Below are 18542 nucleotides of genomic sequence, written 5' to 3' on the forward strand. Positions count from 1 at the left end.
AGATTAACTGATGACTCTAATTTATCCCTAGCTGTGAATGTGTGTGTGCATGGGTGCAGAATTGTGGCCCTGCAACAGAATGGTGACCTGTCGAGGGTGTACCCCGCCTTCACCCAACAGTCCCAGAACAGACCAGGTCCCGTGAGCCCATAAGGGATACAACAAAAATAGATGGATGGAAGATTGGAAAAATGTTTCCTGTTCTGATGAGTCTCCATTTCTGCTGTAACATTCGGATGGTAGTCAGAATTTGGCATCAACAACATGAAAACATGAATCCATCCTGCCTTGTATCAGTGATCCAAGCTGGTGGTGGTGCTGTAATGGTGTGTGGGATATTATCTTGGCCCACTTTGGGCCTTTTAGTACCAACTGAGCATAGTTCCAGCACCACAGCCTGCTTGAGTATTGCTGCTGACCATGTCCATCCCTTTATGACTGACAAATCTGCAGCAACTGCATGTTGCTGTCATGTCAATATGGACCAAAGTCTCCAAAGAACATTTTCTGTACCTTGTTGAATCTTTGCTGCTAAAGATTAGGGCTGTTCTGAAGGGCTAAGGGGGATCCAATCTGGTGCTAGTAAGGGGAACCTATAAAGTGAAGTAAGTGCTTAGTAAATCCTGGATTTTTGACTTGATTATTGGCCTTAATTCCTCTTCAAACCAGCTCCTCACTTATCCTTACACTTTCCTCGTTTCCAAAATTAATGACTTATCTTGCCATTGTTTAACTAAAGGGAAATGTGACTACAACTCGTGTTCTACAAGAGTGTATCAGCAAAAAGAAATACTGGTTCCCCCCTTTAAAAAAAACTGTCCTGTTGTCTTTAAAATGTATGAAAAAATATTTGGACACGATGGATTGCCTCTTTTGCCTCAGTTGCTGCAGATTTGTTAAATCTAGCCACAGGGGTTGCAAGCCAGTAACTTCTGTGCCGGTCCCAAGCCCGGATAAATAGAGAGGGTTGCGTCAGGAAGGGCATCCGGCGTAAAAATTGCCAAAATAACCATGCGAATCATCCACAACACTTTAGACATACCGGATCGGTCGAGGCCCGGGTTAACAACGACCGCCACCGATGCTGTTAACCTACAGGGTGTCGGTGGAAATTTGACTACTGTTGGTCGAAGAAAGAGGGGAGGCAGAAGGGTCCGTTGCCAGAGAGAGAAGGGAAAAGGCAGGAACATAGGTTTGAGAATAGGGACTCTTAACGTTGGCACAATGACAGGGAAAGGCAGAGAGCTGGCAGACATGATGGAGAGAAGGAAGGTAGATGTACTGTGTGTGCAGGAGACAAGGTGGAAGGGCAGCAAGGCACGTAGTATTGGAGGAGGATACAAACTATTCTATCATGGTGTTGATAGGAAGAGAAACGGGGTAGGAGTGATTCTGAAGGGGGAGTTTGTAAACAGTGTTCTAGAGGTGAAAAGAGTCTCAGACAGGATGATGAGCCTAAAGTTAGAAATTGAAGGGGTGATGGTGAATGTAGTCAGTGGGTATGCGCCACAGGTTGGCTGTGAGTTAGAAGTGAAGGAGAGATTCTGGAGTGAGTTGGATGAGGTCATAGAGAGTTTTCCCAGAGGAGAGAGAGTTGTTATTGGAGCAGACTTTAATGGGCATGTTGGTGAGGGCAACAGAGGTGATGAGGAGGTGATGGGCAGGTTTGGTGTGAAGGAAAGGAATCTGGAGGGACAGATGGTGGTGGACTTTGCGAAGAGGATGGAAATGGCTGTAGTCAACACTTACTTCCAGAAGAGAGAGGAACATAGAGTGACATACAGAAGTGGAGGTAGGAGTACTCAGGTGGACTACATACTATGTAGACGAGGTCATTTGAGAGAGGTTAATGACTGCAAAGTGGTGGTAGGAGAGAGTGTAGCCAGACAGCACCGCATGGTGGTGTGTAAGATGACTCTGGAGGTCAGGAAGAAGAAGATAGGGAAAACAGAAAAGAAGACCAAGTGGTGGAAGCTACAGAATGAAGAAACTTGTGAGGAATTTAGGCAGAAGTTGAGGCAGGTCCTGGGTGGTCAGGATGAACTTCCAGATGACTGGGAAACTACAGCAGAGATTATCAGGGAAACAGGTAGGAAGGTGCTAGGTGTGTCATCTGGAAAGAGGAAAGACGGTAAAGAGACTTGGTGGTGGAATGAGGAAGTACAGGAATGCGTCCAGAGGAAGAGGTTGGCTAAAAGGAAGTGGGATGTAGAAAGGACTGAGGAAGGTAGACAGGAGTACAAGGAAGCGCAGCGTAGAGTGAAGAGAGAGGTGGCAAAGGCCAAACAGAAAGCTTACGATGAGCTTTATGACAGGTTAGACACAAAGGAAGGAGAGAAGGACTTGTACAGGCTAGCCAGACAGAGAGACAGAGATGGGAAGGACGTGCAACAGATAAGGGCGATTAAGGACAGAGATGGAAAGGTGCTAACAACCCAAGAGAGTGTACAGAAAAGATGGAAGGAGTATTTTGAGGAGCTGATGAACGAGGAAAATGACAGGGAAAGAAGGGAGGAAGATGTGGTTGTTGTGGAGCAGGAAGTAGCAGAGATTGGAAAGGATGAGGTTAGGAAGGCTCTGAAAAGGATGAAGAGCGGAAAGGCCGTTGGTCCTGATGACGTACCTGTGGAGGTATGGAAGTGCTTAGGAGAGACAGCAGTGGAATTTCTAACAAGGTTGTTCAATAGGATTTTAGAGAGTGAGAAGATGCCTGAGGAATGGAGGAGAAGTGTTCTGGTCCCGATCTTTAAGAACAAGGGTGACACGCAGAACTGCAGCAACTATAGAGGAATAAAGTTGATGAGCCACACAATGAAGCTGTGGGAAAGAGTAGTGGAAGCCAGGCTTAGGAAGAAGGTGGAGATTTGTGAGCAGCAGTATGGTTTCATGCCCCGTAAGAGCACCACTGATGCCATTTTTGCTTTGAGAATGTTGATGGAAAAGTACAGAGAAGGTCAGAAGGAGCTGCATTGTGTGTTCGTAGATTTAGAGAAGGCGTATGACAGGGTGCCGAGGGAGGAGCTGTGGTACTGTATGAGGTCGTCTGGAGTGGCAGAGAAGTATGTCAGAGTAGTTCAGGACATGTATGAGAGAAGTATGACGGTGGTGAGATGTGCTGTAGGTCAGACAGAGGAGTTCAAGGTGGAGGTGGGACTACACCAAGGATCAGCTTTGAGTCCTTTTTTGTTTGCTATGCTGATGGACAGGCTGACAGACGAGGTAAGACAGGAATCTCCCTGGACAATGATGTTTGCGGATGACATTGTAACTTGCAGTGAGAGTAGAGAGCAGGTGGAGGAACAGCTAGAGAGGTGGAGGTTTGCTCTGGAAAGAAGAGGTATGAAGGTCAGTCGTAGTAAGACAGAATACATGTGTCTGAACGAGAGGGATCAAGGTAGAAGCGTTAGGTTACAGGGGACTGAGGTGAAGAAGGTGCAGGAGTTTAAGTACTTGGGGTCAACAGTTCAGTGTGATGGGGATTGTGGAAAAGAGGTGAAGAGGCGAGTGCAGGCAGGTTGGAGCGGTTGGAGGAAAGTGTCAGGAGTGTTGTGTGACAGAAGAGTGCCAGCAAGACTCAAAGGAAAGGTGTACAAGACAGTGGTGAGACCAGCTCTGCTCTATGGGTTAGAGACGGTAGCAGTGAGACAGAGACAAGAGGCTGAGATGGAGGTAGCGGAGATGAAGATGTTGAGGTTCTCCTTAGGAGTGACCAGGTTAGACAGGATAAGGAACGAGTACATCAGAGGGACGGCTCACGTTGCCTGTGTTAGCGACAAAGTCAGAGAAGCCAGACTGAGATGGTTTGGACATGTTCAGAGGAGGGATAGTGGATATATTGGTAGAAGGATGTTGGAGATGTAGCTGCCTGGCCTGAGGGCAAGAGGACGGCCAAAGAGGAGATATATGGATGTCTTAACAGAGGACATGAAGTTGGCTAACGTTAGGGTAGAAGATGTTCATGATAGAGTGAGGTGGAAAAGGATGATTCGCTGTGGCGACCCCTGATGGGAAAAGCCGAAAGAGAAAGAAGAAGGATTGCCTCTTTTGTGTGACCATAGGAATTTTCCACAGCTCTAAAGGGACACCAAGTTTTTCCAGAAGTGGGACATTTTGAGACTAAAGCTCCTGCAGATGGAACAGTGTAAGCTACTTTTGTGGCTCATGGGTCAGTGGTTCTCTCAGGAGATTCCGAGAGAACAGCAGCATGAGTTCATTATTTCCAGCTGGCATTGTGACCAGAGTTTTTAGTCAGCACACAAAGGCTCAGGCACAGTAATCTGATGTTTGATTTTATTACAGTCACCACACAGCGGAAACATTGTCAAATAGTTTGTAGAAATGCAACATTCCAAAAAGGCCTGACAGTTTAATGGATGATGAAAGGTAACAAACAGGAAGACGTAGGTTCTTTAAACAAATTTTTTATTTTGTTACTTGTTTAAGCAAATACAATGCTGAGAGATCTGGGAACGAGTCACATGTGTGCCGTAGAGATATAAAAAGTGCAAAACCACACTGTTCCTCCTTCTAAAAACAGTTTTAAATAAAGATGAAGAGTATCCCACGCCACACAGGACTAGGTCTGACCCAGCATGGCTCAAAGACAGTTCTCACACAGCACCAAGTGAATGAACTGAAGCAGGCTAACATCAAATTAGTACAAAATACAGTACAGTTACAGAGAGACGGGCCGCTTGGCAACAGCGCTCAGGAACCTTTGGTCAGTAAAGCCTTTATAAAAGCAGCTCAAGTAAATAAAAATATGTTATGCCAGCAGCTCCTCCGTCAAAGTGTTAACTTGTACTACAGTTAATAACAGCTAATAAATGCTGAAGCAAAGGATGATTCTCTTTTAGGTTCACACTTTCCTAATAACAATAAAGCTATGAGTCAAAGGATGTTGCAAAACAAGTTAAGTAATCATGTAGACAAGTTGCATAAATGTTGGGTGAAACTAAACAATGGAAGCAAAGATATAGCATTTGGCTTATCCTACACATTGGGAAACTGACAGTTAAGCAATCAGCCACACTCAATGTAAATGTCATTTCAATTTACTGGAAATAAAGAGTCTGTTTGTGTACAGAAAGATAAAAAAAACATCAATTTTCTCTCTTCTAAAGAAAAGCTGGAATTATTTGGCAAAATCAAAGATGGCGAGAAAATCTGAAATGTGCATCGGCTGAGCTCAGCAGTGTGGCAGGGAACATATGTGTTGGCCAGAGCCACAGCGTCCGCACGCTGCTGTACATCATGCAGGCCTAAAAATAGCAGCAGAGAAAACGGGAAGCCAGAAGAGGTGCAGAGACTGGCCAAGTTTGGACCATGCCGTCCTCCTCAAGTCTGAGAGGTGATAACCCCTGTGCACCTGGGCCAAACGGGGATGAAGAGCAAGAGAAATCATTAGTCCCTATTGCAACAACACAATTATGTGCCCAAACAACACTCACATTCTAGCAAACACATACTACGGCCACTGCAGAGTTAGAGTCGATTAATACAAAATGACTTAAGGCACTGTCAGTATGTCATATCAGATCTTGTACAAAATTCCTGGTCGGTGGGCTTGTATGACAATAGACACTAAAGTCAAGTAAAGTCAAACAGACATCTTATTGTCTAAGGGGCTTTGTTTGAATATAAAATGTACATTCTAGATCATGCAGTAGCACCATGGTTTCTTGAGGTCTACGAATCTCAAGGTTTCCTTTACTTCCTCCTCCCACAGTATTTGCCTTGGCACCCTGTAAGCAAACAGCAGCACAGATACACTTTAATCTCAAAGAACAGTTGGCAGCAGGGTTGTGTGACACTTCACGAAATGTGATTTATCCCAGTCTTGCTGCAGCAGGATTCTTTTCTGACTAAAGCTCAGAGTAATTTATGAATAGGGAGAGGAACTGTTGGATGTTTACCTCTGTAGGGCCCTCCACCTCCTCCTCCTGCACCACCAAGAAAGCCCTGCAGTGGAGCGTACTTTGCTGCTTTGGCTGCAAAACCACAAAAAGATGGAACATCATCAGGTACCTTTAAGAATGGGTGGGGAAAGCAAATAGTTTTCACACCTTTGGTTTGCTTTCACACACTGTAGTTTTTTAAACTACCATCTTTTTAAAAAAGTTTTAAAAATTTTATAATCATTCAGTTTTATGGTTGGGGTGGCATTTTGCTAGTTCCAAATGCACAATGCTAACATAATTCTTTTATTTTGGTACACTGCAGTTCATTGGTCCATGGAAAGTCCATGGACACACTCAAGTGAACCGTGCCAGAAGCCATTCAAATCTGAGCTGGGACCCTTGTGCCAAGTGACATGGATTGACAAAGATAATTTACCAAGTTTAAGTCAAACCTGCCAGTGTAAACCATGCACAAGTCTAAGTTTGCAGGTTTGGTGTTTCTGTAAAGCTGTCCTCCATTTGAGCACAGGCTCATTTTGTCAGCACTTCATTTACCAAGTCTAAAAAATTCCCCATCATTTCCTTCTGTTTTTTATTTTATAACTCTTGAGTTTTGAAACCGGCCAATGGTTTTCTAATGAAAATGTATCATGAGACAATTCCTTTGAATCTTTAAAAGAGGATCCCAAAATGTAATGCAGGCCAAGTATAAAGCTTTTTCTGCATAATCCCCAATCTCACCACCAACCCTCCCCTCCCTGTACATCTGTGTTTCTGTGCGCTGAGGTGATGAGAGTGATAACTCTGAACAATAATCCAATCAAACAACCCGAGAAGTTAACCAATCAGAGAGAGCTCAGTAAGGTGAGGTGTCACCCCAAACAGCTTGAAACAGAGAAGAACTAACAAGGAAGGAATGGTGGTGTGAAGAAACATAAAAGAAGACAAAAAGGGCACAATATGATCTCACTAAATCCTCCATCATGGTCACCTACAATAAGCATTGATCTTTTTGACCCAAACACGGATTGAAACTGTCTTTTCCAAGTCCAAGTTTGCTATGAAGAGACTCACCATTGATGAAATTTACAAAACTTGGACGAGACAATATTACTCCACACCCTACATTTTAACCCAAAACTTTGGGCTACCTGCAAAATGGGAATAAAATTCTTCATTTATGCACAATGCAAATCGATCTGCAGCTTATCAGATTATCCTCCTGATACCAGATCTCCTTTCAAAGAATGTGCTGTGAGAATGGATGGGGTTTGTTTTTAATCAAAGGATATCTTTTTAGGTATCATTAAATAATTCTCACCTAAATTCCCACGTGTCACGAAACCAAAAGCATCATTACTGGTGTGCATCCAGCACAGCCACGCACACACTGCTTTTCAAATGTAATGCAAATGAACTGGTTTGCTGCTGTTTTCTGCTGAATTCTGCAGAATCAGAGCCAAGCCTAATCAGGTTCCTGCTCACTGAAACAAAACATGAGATGCTGGTTCTCTGAATGTGCGTAAAGATGTGACGCTTTGAAAATTGGATATGTGCCACGGAGTCAGTGGGGCTGGCACATGTCCACCTGACACCATGAAAAGACCAGAAGTAAAAATGAGTGGTTGCCAGCAGACTAAATGCTAGATTCACCCACTTTGTGTCTGTCAGAGCTGGTCTAGCCAGGGAGTGGTCAGATAAAACTGCAGCCATTAGGACAGATCAAATGGGGGGCACTTAAGTCCAAGGCTGAATCCCTCTGATCTCAAAATGTTTAACTAGTTCTGGTCATTAAATGTCACACAATTAACTGTGTTTTGATTTAAATGCACATAAACTGAACTAAAAGGCTTTTCTGATAGCAAAGAGTTTTTACTTTTAAAGTCCAGACATGTAACCATGAACACTAAACAACAGCAAACAAACAGTGCAGGTGTTTATGTAGAAGAGGCTAAGACTTGGTTCTGCTCATTTTCTTTATGGGACCTGCCTTAAATAAAGGAAATAAAATACATTTGTCAAAAAGACCTGTTTCAAAGGATTCGTATCGGATTAAAAAAAAAGGGTTATCAAAATGGCAAAGTAACTTTTCAGACATAACTCAACTTTGACACTTTTATTGTGCTTTTGAAGTCAAATATTTTTTCCTTGCTTTTTAGACATACTGTATGTAAAGGTTACATTCTTGAAAAAAACATCTGTATTTATATATAGATACATAAATATATATATATATATATATATAGACTTTGAATAAAGCCTATTCACTGCTGAAGTCTTGTAAAAAATGCTTAAAATGTCCAACTGCACTTATACAACAACTGCGCTTATGCTTATACAACTGCAAGTTGTATAAAGGAGAGTAGAAACACTTGAAAATCCTTTTTCAGCACTAATACTGGTTTATTGCCAAATGTAGAAAGCACACATTGACACCAAACCTCAATCATGTTGTCTTCCCTTTGTTTCTGTTTTTTAAAGATACATCCTTCTCTTTTGCCATTTTCTGAATTGTCGCCTCAGATGTATGGCCCATCAACAGCAAGCTACATGCTTTTTGAAGTTAACAAAATTTATCAATCTGATGCAAAAGGCCTATTTGAGAAAGTCTTCGACGACAAATAAAACATGTCTGGACTTGCATGCAGGAGAAAATTCTCGCACCTTGATAGAATTGCTGGGGATATCCTCTCCCATAACCAGGATCCACACCTGCATTTTACAAAATTAATAAAATGGGATTTTTACTCATCTGTTTGAAACATAAACACTGACAGAACATGTGATCTTGCTGCTTTGATTTTTTTTGACAAGTTAATAAAATCTTTCTGCTTTTCAAGGTGTTCTCAGTAAACGTTTCCTGCTGTCGGTTTGGCTCAGATTAACCTGTCTCTTGGTTGATGGGATTGGGATTAGGGTCATGTCAGTGTCTATGGAGACGTGAAATGAAGCTGAATTCTGTTTGTCCAGAGCCAGGAACTACAGAACCACTGAACGTTTTGGGTTTGATTGTTACTACATATGAAGATATTTAAAAAAACCCAAATCATATGCATATATTTGATGATTAACAAAGAAAATAATAAAGCATAAAAGCAGCATACTCACCTGGCTGGTATACACCTCCCAAATTCCCATAGCCTGTTTGAATGTAAAAATGAAGAATTAATTGAGGCATATGTCTAAGCTTTATGCTTGAAGTCCTTATTATACAGTTCCTAACATGAGGTGCAGCTCAACAGAATCACAGCTTTTCAAACTTCCCAAACAAAGTTTGTAGTTATTTCAAGGCTGTGCTCTCATGCACCGGGGGTTACATGTCTTCAAACTATCTTCCAGTGGTGCTAAGGCCAGTACCACTGGAAGGTTGGGTTGGTTTGGTCCATTCAGAAACTTCCAATTGAAGAGAAAAACTGCTGACTGAAATGGATTTCATTGAAGTTTAGGCTAAATAACTCAATTTAATTAACACTTTTTTCAATGTCTTTACTAATACAGCAATGAAAAATGTCTGATGAAGTCTGACCATTGTTGTCTTAGAAAGCACTTAAAATTTGGAAGTTTTTGCCAAATTGCAGGATAAGATGCTATCAAATGTCCCTCAACATGAATCTAAGTTTTATCTGAATGTTAAACATAATTGATGGTAGTGGTAGAATAATTACAGGGCACACCTGAATAAACGTGGGTGGAAATGGGATGTAACTTCATTAATCAAAAACATAAAATAATCATAGTGATGATCTGTTGTGAGAAATGAAGATAACATAAAATAGTAAGGATCTTCCAAATCAAACAGAATAGGGAAATTCCTGAAATACCATGAGCATTGAGGGTTTTGACTGATGAAGAGGCAGGACTGTTGTTTTTATGATCTACTCAACATGAAGGTGAAAGAAATATGTTCAAAAAGAAAAATATGCTGGATTACTCATCTGAATCATGGCAGGTGAGTCTGCTACACATTTCATCAGGGGATTAATAAAGTTGAGTTACACTGCTTTTATATACGTCACTTACAAGCTTAAAACTAAATTCCTGCAACATTTGCAGTTAAGGAAAAAGAAAAAAAAGGTTATTTATTATTTTTATTTGAATTACTAGCATTAAAGCGTACCTGGTTTGGGTGGTTTAGCTCCAACACCACCTCCTTGTTGTCCAACTGTAAAAGGACAGAAAAGCCGGAAAACGAGGACTGATTTGTTGGATAGTAAAAACTGAGAAATGTGAACCAAATAAACAAAAATTTGAAAAAAAAAAAAAAAAGAAATTCTCAATAAACACCAGTAATTTTTTTTTTATCTAAACAGTTTCTTATTCAAAGCATGAATTATACAAGCACTTCTCAGCATAACAGGCAATTTCCTGAGGAGGAAGTGCAATGTGGTCATCTTCTGACCAACTGTCACTTTGGGCACTTGGCTGATCACCTCCCTGTTTGTTTGTGTGTTTTTAAAGTCGTTTAGCAATTCTGGTGTGTTTCTCTTCTTTCATACATACCCTGTCCATAACCTTGATATGGACCATATCCACCTGAATCACAGAAGTAAAGTAAGATTATTTGCTGGTCGATGTTTTCTTCTTTTTAAATTAGGAATTAGCTCCTCTAGGAGATGTCAATAACAGAAAATGAATGCAATAAAAAACATCAATTGTTATTGTTTTAAATCATCCTTGCACGATTTTGGAAAGTAGTATAAATAAATTCATATCAAAATGTAAAAGAAATAATGAGTTAAAAAAGAAGGAATTTACAAAAAAATTACCCGTCAAAGGGATTCCTGCACCTCCCGCCACTGCAAAGTGTAAGATAAGCAGAAGTATAAGCCAGCAGAAATTTTTAACACAACACACACAAACAAAATCATAATAGTTTTGACCCGTTTTTTGAAAATAGGTCAAAATAGTGTAATACTAGAAAGAGATCATGTACTTGGAGGTTTTAAAGGCTTTGCCCCAGGCAGTGTTGCAGATCCTGGTCCAGTACCAGTACCTGAACCATACGGGACTAAAAAAAAGAGAATATACTGGTTTAAAATGCACATAAAATTCAAAACAAATTGGACAGTAGTATAGTAATATTGTAAAAAAACAAAAACAAAACAAAAAAAGCCGTGCCTCCATAGGGTCCGCTGTAGGGATAGCCTCCTGGTCCGACACCTTAAAAAGACATATTTTTCCTTACTTTTTTGCCATGATTTTGTTAAATTATAATTAAACTCAATCATCTACATTTTCTAAAAAGTAAAGGGAACCATTTGTTAATCTTAATTAACCAAATAAAAAAGAAGATAGGCATCCCAATTGTTTACAGTAACAGAAAACACTAAAAAGGTTGGAAATGATGAACAGCTTAGATGAGCGTTTACTGAAACATGAATTTGATTTAGGTTTCCCACACCGCTTACCAAATAACTATGTTTTGTTATTATAAATCAATATATATAAAAAAGCCTGGGTACCAAAAATACCTGAGCACTGTGAACACGCAGACACACATAACTGATGAGTGCTGAGTCTGTTGGACGGATAATTGGGCAGAGAAAAGCCTGATGCAGCTTCTTTTGGCCATTTACTGGTGGTTTTATTGATCTAACTCGAGCCGTTTAAATGTCAACAAAATGTGCTTGTTAAGGTAAACACAGATTGCGCCTGAAAGAGGGATCGTAAAAAAGGTATCTACGGAATTTTGAGAATTGAATGATTCTTAAATGATGAGACGTGATGCTGAGTATATGAACCTTTCAAAGACTGGCCGGATGGAATCATTGATTTTCTTATCCACAAAGGGCAGATTTACAGCTGAGCTGCAAGTGATTTTTAAACCTACAATAGGAATTACAATGGTAATTTTGAAAGGCAGGTATAAAATTGAGCAATTCATCCATCAAAATAGCTGTATTACAGGTCTGAGTGCTCAGTGTCACTCGCACGCTAATTTAGGCTTAGCAGTTAAAACCTGAAAATTGAAAGCAAAGAAGCAAAGAAACGAAAATGCAAATTAGCAGCTGTTACAAATAAACATTATGATTCATTTGGTAACAAATTTTGGTTTAACCCTTGTGCTATCTTAGATGACCCCACCCTCACATTGACGTGTTCTCCCTACCATGACAAAGGTGGATAAAGGTGGAAAGATTTCACGTAATCCATGGACACCAGTGAGGTTCACAAATCATTGAAGAAAAAAGGTTCAGCGCACTGTCTAGTGGGTCTAGATGACCCAACTCCCAATGGTAAAGTGCCTAGGATAGCACAAGGGTTAATGTTTTTTTTTAAGTTTTACACATTTTCTTTTGATTTTTCAATATTTCTTTTTAAGTTTCAACTGCTTTTTTTAAATGTATAATTTAATTCTTTGGTTATTCCTCCAGGTTCACAACATTTCAATTTTTTCTTAATTTTCTTTTCAGATTAAAATCTGGCTTTGAAGCTGATCCTAATCACTTAAAAAGATGATGAATGGAAGCAAAACAAAAGAGGAAAAATAGCAAAGAACATTACACCAGGAAACAATAACATGTGGTTGATTTAAACTCTAATTAGATCAACTCAATTCAAGTTTACCTGGTAGGAAGGGTTTAGGTGCTTTTCCACCAACACCTGAAAACAGCACATTTGAACGTTAGCAACACTAGTTTGCAGCAAAGGCTGTATAAATTCAGGAACAGGAGCTGTGATGTTTGGTTTTGTCTCCATCATGTGGTACAATATGAGAAGTGCACAAATTACCCACACAATAATTATATCTAGTCAAATATTTTTGTAATGATTTTATAAATCACAAAGATCATATTAAGAGACCACGATCCTATGGTTCAAGTGAGAAAATGATAATGTTGCATACATTTTAGAATGCCTTCTATTCTACCACTAGGTTTGATTCAGCAGCTATACTGGTTTTTATTAAAAACCTTTAAAAAGATGTCTAAACTTATATGCATTTCTGACCATCTGTATTTACTTTCCATTGGGCACCAATAACCTTTGGAATTCAATTCGAGATGTTAATTTTTTTATTTCTATAGCCCAATTTTACAACAATAGTTCTCTCAATCAATATGTTTAGTTTTAGCCAGTCACCTTAGAGACTTAAACAATTTAAAGGCAATTTCTTAACTATTCTCAACCACAACAACCCAACAAAGATAAAAAAAAATAAACCACTGAAATGCATTTTTCATTTTTCAGGGAGTTAAAAAAATGATGGTGTCATTTTCCTGGGAGACTGTTTACACTTACCAGTCTGTCCTTGTCCTGTTCCAACAAAAACACAAACAGTGTTTAAATTACAAAGTCAACAAAATATCTAAACAGCTAAAAATATTTTTCATTTTAAATAATATATTTGTCGAAACTCCATGTAAAATAGACATAAAAACAGTTTTGATCACCAGAGGGCACTGGAACTCCTGCTCCACCTGTACAGCCAAAACACACAAAACAAAGACTTTGTAGGAGGGCCTCACTAACAACTCAAATGCAATCAAATTGTTGACATAATTCAATATCAGTAATTTTACATATTTACCAACACCTGTAGCTGCTGTAAATAAAGCAAATAGAAAAAAACAACAACAACATCAGCATGTTTGACCATCTATCATAAAAAAATCCAGCAGAACCAAAAGTTTAGAGATTTTTTTTTAATGCATTGCATGAACTACTCACCACTGGGTTGTGCGATTCCTCCAGAAATAGCTGAAAAACAAAATAATAATTCAGAATTAGATGAGAATAAAGTCTAGATCTGAAGCAAAAATGTGCCTTTTTATTTAAACTTACCACCTTTTTTTACATGGACCCCATAAGCAAATAGAGAAGAAAAAAAGAGAATAAAGAAAGAAATTAGTGACTTTCATTCAGACTTCATTTGTTGGATTTTTGGCACAAATGAGATTTTAAATTCTGGCTGCTGTGTTTGAAAATATTGCATCTTTGTTCCGCAAAACAGAATTTAAGAAAAAGCATCATCAACTGAAAGGAGGATACAGTAGACAGAAGTAAACACAAGAACACACAAACCAGTGCAATAACCAATTAATTGTTAGATATCCAAGCTTAGAATGTGAATGAAAACAGCATTAGATGATCACTGTATGTAAAAAGAAACACACAAAAAACCCTAGAAAATATACTGAACAACTTATTGAAATATATAAAACAATTGAAAGGTAAAGAAGGCTTTAAAATGTAAGCCATCAAAGCTATCAAAACAAGAACTTTTTAAGGAATATTTTCAAATGAAAATACAATTCTGGCAGTCAGACACAATATCCGTTAGTAAAATAAATAATAATGCATGCTTATACTAAACTCCAAAAATATCAAGCAGTATTTGAGAAGGTCATGGTCTTTTAAGGAGATAATATTAAAGCATTTTGCACTAAAAATTGTAGTCCAAGATATAAATGTCAAGTGTGGATGCTTTGAATGAAGAATGAAGTGCCGCTTTAAATGGGAAGGACCATAAAAAACCTTCTCAAATACTGAGGGGAATAAACGCTTAAAGGTAAGTTGCAAATCTTTTTTTTTTTTTGCTGGTTTGCAAGCAGCATTTCTTACTGGGCTGTGTGAGCTCTTGGGCCTTGCTAAGGGGAGCAAGAGGCGTAGGTCCTGCCAAAAAGACAACAGTTTCCAGTGTGATCCGGTGAGATTTCAGCAGAAGCAGAGAAAATGGCCACAGGAAGGCAGAGTTCTGGGGTGGAGCTTAAAACTGCCACAGCAGGAGCCTGTAAGCTAGACATGCTCAATAGCTAAGGCACTAACAATGTTGTGGGCAAAAGAGAAGGCTGCAAGCACTTGTCGCTGAAGCACCATTGGTGAAGTTTAGTTATTCAAGTTTACCTGGTTTGGGAGTTCCAGCAGGACTAACATCTGCAAAAGCAATAAATATAGTTTTAGAAATGCAAACCGTGAAACAGTATGGTGATAAAAAAAAATTGGATTCAAAGCTTTACCAAGTTTTGAAGGCAAGCCGCCTGGTACGACAGAACCATTTTGAACATTCCTCCCCGTGGTATCAGGAGTCGCTCCTGGTACTTGAATGCCTCCTTCAAGATACACCATGAAAAGGTGTAACGTTTGCCATATTGTGCCACCATCTTTATTTTCTGCTATTTTTTTTACATGCATTTATTTTTAAAAACTTCATACTGATATGCTCATTAGGATTTATTTCAGTTGCCCTGATGAATAGCTTGAATCATTGTTTGATATTAGAAAACAACAAAAGGAATTTGAAGACATACGTCAAATTGATTCTTTCTGCTCTGCAAACCCATTTTTAATGTTACACACACAAATATAAAGTTACTCACCATGTTTTGGTGGTTTTACACCAACAGGATATCCTGTTAAAATAATACCAATGACATGCAGTGAATGCCTGAGCCTATGCTTTGTTTTCTAACATGTGCAGAATCTGTACCTTGGCCAGGAACCACTCCTGTCCACACTCCTGCCAAAACAAAAGAAAAAGTTTCATTGATTTTTACACCTTTCATAATTGTTTGGATGTCATATAATTTCTAAAAGTACTTTTCTATCACAATGTATTTTTACATGCAGAACAAATAGCAAATTTGTGCCATTGGGGCAGAAGACTTGGTTTAAACTGTTTAATATTGAAGCAAATAATTTGAGGGGTTCGAGATTTCATTCAAAACATGGCTTTTTGTATTTTTGCAAAGCTTAAAGAATCTTTTATTGAAGATTTTTTAAATCTCTATATTTGGACTTATTGTTGCCATTGTCACAAGTATAATGGAATTTCAAATGCTCTCTGGTCAGTGAGCTGTGGGGCTCCTCATTCATTCTATTTTTAAAACATAGTAAAAAAACATTATTTATACCTAATAATTCACGAGTAAAAGAAGTTATAAGAATAAATTAAAATGTGTAATAAATACAACAGTCCAACAACAAAACCACCTCATTATACCTACAGACAATCACACAAACAGACATTCATCCAGACCCATCTTTGTCAATAATGATACAAATATAGACTGGAGGCAAGTGTGTGTGTGTGTGGGGGGGGGGGGGGGGGGTGTTCAAAGCTTTTTGCTGGCAGCTGCTCCCCCTTGCCTTCCCCTGTAGGTTCGCCCCTGCATTGGGGTTAAGTTTAAATTGCAGTGGAAATGTCCCCGTCATTATGTTTTTATTTCAGTGTGCTTACCATAGTAAGGTGTTTTTGCCCCTGCAGGGTATTGAACAGCTCCTGGAACAAAAGGCCCTCGCCCCACTCCTCCGTTAGTCAACATTCCTCCGAATCCTACACCTGTTCCAGCTCCTCCTTTTTGGGGGGATTGATAAAGATTGGTTGAATCAATAATGCAGCATCAAAAGTAATTCTAGAAGGTAAGGCTTAATGTCTAAATGACACTGGCTGCAACAGATTATGTTTATTTTACATTAATTTATGGGTTTGTGTGCTCTGAAATACATCACATGGTCTGACGTTTTATCCCAGTTAGGGATCAATAAAGTTTTTATCTTATCAAAGAGTGGAAGAGTAAATATATGTGACACTGTGAAATTATGAAGAAAATGTTACCATATTTGGGGGGTTTACTTCCAGCACCTCCTCCATAAGCTGCAGCACAGACACATCATTTCAACTTTTGACAGAGCCCAGCCCTGTAATATTTTTCACATCATTTGAAATACTCACCACCATATCCGGGAAGTATCTGTCCTGTTCCCCTCTGCAATCCTTCCAGTCCTTGCTGTGGGGCTCCTGCTGACTCAAGCAAATGATGGATTATTCTGTTTTCATTTTTTAAACTGAAAAAGAAGTATACGTGCTTTTACTGTAAAGAGCAATGAGAAATTAATTAACAGTTCTTTACGGGAGAAGGCGGAAGTGTGTACACATTGTATAACAAAAGAATTGTCTCACCGTATTTAGGAGGATTGACACCAAGTGTTAACGCTGGGCCATTAAAAAGGACATACAATGTTAGAAATGCACTCATTTGTCGCTACAGTGAATCCCATTCGGGTGATTTGCTCTTACATCCGTATCCCGGGACAAACTGAGTACCAGGGTATCCTCCACCTGGGAAGGTCCCTCCACCAGCTTGACCTTTTTTACAAAAACACACATCAAGAAGAGGACTCATTGAACTGTTCTCAAAAGTTTTTTTTTTTTATTAATTCCCCCCCACAGTTACCATATTTAGCAGCTTTTGCAGCAGCGGCGGCGGCGGCAGCAGCATGGTACCCTCCACCTGCTCCACCCCCTGCTCCTGTCTGGCTCCCTATACCTGTAGAGATTCTGTAAGTTCTTTCATCCAAAATACTATTTTTTGGGCAGTTAATTATAATGTTGTTTGACCAACAGCTTTCTTAGGCTTTCTGTAAGACCTTTTTCTTTTCCTTTTCTAAATAAGTAACCAAATATACTACAGCCACATTCCTTCTGCAGGTTCTAAACCATAAGTACATTACTGTAATACAAAAGGACAATGTGTATCCTATTGATTAAAATATGGAGCATAAAAATTAACAGCACAATATATTTTTGTGTTGTTGTTTTTTTAAACTTCATATCTGTAACATTTAGATAACTTTTTAGAGATTTGGAGCCCATACGTTTTTCTTTTTTCTTACTTTTGTCATTGCAGCAAAAAGGGTGTTAATCCACTCTAGTAGATTTATGGCTTTCAGAAGTCCAAAATTTTGTAAAACATGTAACTGAAGAGTATTTACTTCAATAAAATAGCATTAGTGTACATTTACAGGATTCATTGCCCATAAAATTCTCGGTTAACAGCTTTTGTTTATTTGTCCAAATTCACCATGATGCAAACATTGCGTCATAGCAAAGACTTTTTCACAGGCAAAATCTTTTCATGTTTTAAAAATAAGAATGGTTAAAAATACAAACTAAATACTCAAGGTAGAATGCCAAAGCTTACTGTATTTTATAGATGCAAATTCATACATATAATAAAGTTTAGCATTCTTTCATATATAAATAAAATTGGTCACATTTCTACATAAATTTATCTGACTACATCACAAAGCTCAGTGAAAGAGTATGAGAATCAGATCGACTTTCATGGTTGTCATTACACTGGCAGAAAAAGGCTGAATTGTTTCTTCAAGTCCTCAGAAATACCAAAATCTTTCTTAATGTGTATACATTTGTAAAACAAAATATTGTACCATATTTAGCAGCTTTAGAAGCAGGAGAATATCCACCACCTCCTCCTAATGTTCCATGTCCTCCTGGTACAATTTGTCCTCCAGTTCCAATTTGACCGCCTGTTCCAAGTTGTCCTCCTAATCCTGGTAAACCTTCCCCAATGGGCGAAAGAAAAGGTGAAGGCAATATAGTTTTTACTAAGAGTTTTGAGTAACAACATCCTTTTAAATGCCAATTGTCATGTTTATGTTCAAGACAATGATGTGTGATGCTCTTCCTTGTCAGCGATTCATTCAATTGAATACAGGCAATTTGCAATAGTTAAAAGAAATAAAAAATAGAGTTGGTGGCATGAACATTTGGTGAAAATGCTTCCACTAAGGATCAATTCCACTAAGGATTCCACTAAGGATCAATAGGGATGCATGGCCAACAAGAGAAGACTATGCAGATAAACCATACATGAGAAAAAAGAGCAAAACCTAATG

General features: G+C 38.9%; 1 protein-coding gene across 11 annotated transcripts in view; it reads right to left on the reverse strand.

The window, feature by feature from the left end:
- Positions 1 to 4405: 4405 nt before the first annotated feature.
- Positions 4406 to 18542, reverse strand: part of elna (elastin a) — a 53895-nt gene continuing 39758 nt past the window's right edge. For 2 of the 11 annotated variants that reach the window (XM_078930060.1, XM_023961367.2), the window contains exons 23-48: positions 18075 to 18197; positions 17078 to 17170; positions 16921 to 16989; positions 16804 to 16836; positions 16576 to 16644; positions 16459 to 16497; positions 16081 to 16197; positions 15331 to 15360; positions 15221 to 15253; positions 14861 to 14953; positions 14748 to 14777; positions 14464 to 14516; positions 13572 to 13602; positions 13432 to 13446; positions 13295 to 13321; positions 13143 to 13157; positions 12468 to 12503; positions 11019 to 11060; positions 10834 to 10908; positions 10667 to 10696; positions 10401 to 10433; positions 10018 to 10062; positions 9009 to 9041; positions 8565 to 8612; positions 5916 to 5990; positions 5487 to 5744 (exon numbers count right to left, since the gene is read on the reverse strand). In XM_078930060.1, the coding sequence (XP_078786186.1) occupies positions 5710 to 5744; positions 5916 to 5990; positions 8565 to 8612; positions 9009 to 9041; positions 10018 to 10062; positions 10401 to 10433; positions 10667 to 10696; positions 10834 to 10908; positions 11019 to 11060; positions 12468 to 12503; positions 13143 to 13157; positions 13295 to 13321; positions 13432 to 13446; positions 13572 to 13602; positions 14464 to 14516; positions 14748 to 14777; positions 14861 to 14953; positions 15221 to 15253; positions 15331 to 15360; positions 16081 to 16197; positions 16459 to 16497; positions 16576 to 16644; positions 16804 to 16836; positions 16921 to 16989; positions 17078 to 17170; positions 18075 to 18197 (1322 nt within the window). In that variant the 3' untranslated portion in view covers positions 5487 to 5709. Of the gene's footprint in view, positions 5369 to 5486; positions 5745 to 5915; positions 5991 to 8564; positions 8613 to 9008; positions 9042 to 10017; positions 10063 to 10400; positions 10434 to 10666; positions 10697 to 10833; positions 10909 to 11018; positions 11061 to 12467; positions 12504 to 13142; positions 13158 to 13294; positions 13322 to 13431; positions 13447 to 13571; positions 13603 to 14463; positions 14517 to 14745; positions 14778 to 14860; positions 14954 to 15220; positions 15254 to 15330; positions 15361 to 16080; positions 16198 to 16458; positions 16498 to 16575; positions 16645 to 16803; positions 16837 to 16920; positions 16990 to 17077; positions 17171 to 18074; positions 18207 to 18542 lie in introns of those variants that run through there. The other 9 variants (XM_078930059.1, XM_078930057.1, XM_078930058.1 and 6 more) reach the window with 7 other exon arrangements.

This window comes from Oryzias latipes, chromosome 13 (genome assembly GCF_053564925.1).
Source record: "Oryzias latipes strain Hd-rR chromosome 13, Olatipes_Hd-rR_3.1".
Taxonomy (NCBI): Eukaryota; Metazoa; Chordata; class Actinopteri; order Beloniformes; family Adrianichthyidae; genus Oryzias; species Oryzias latipes.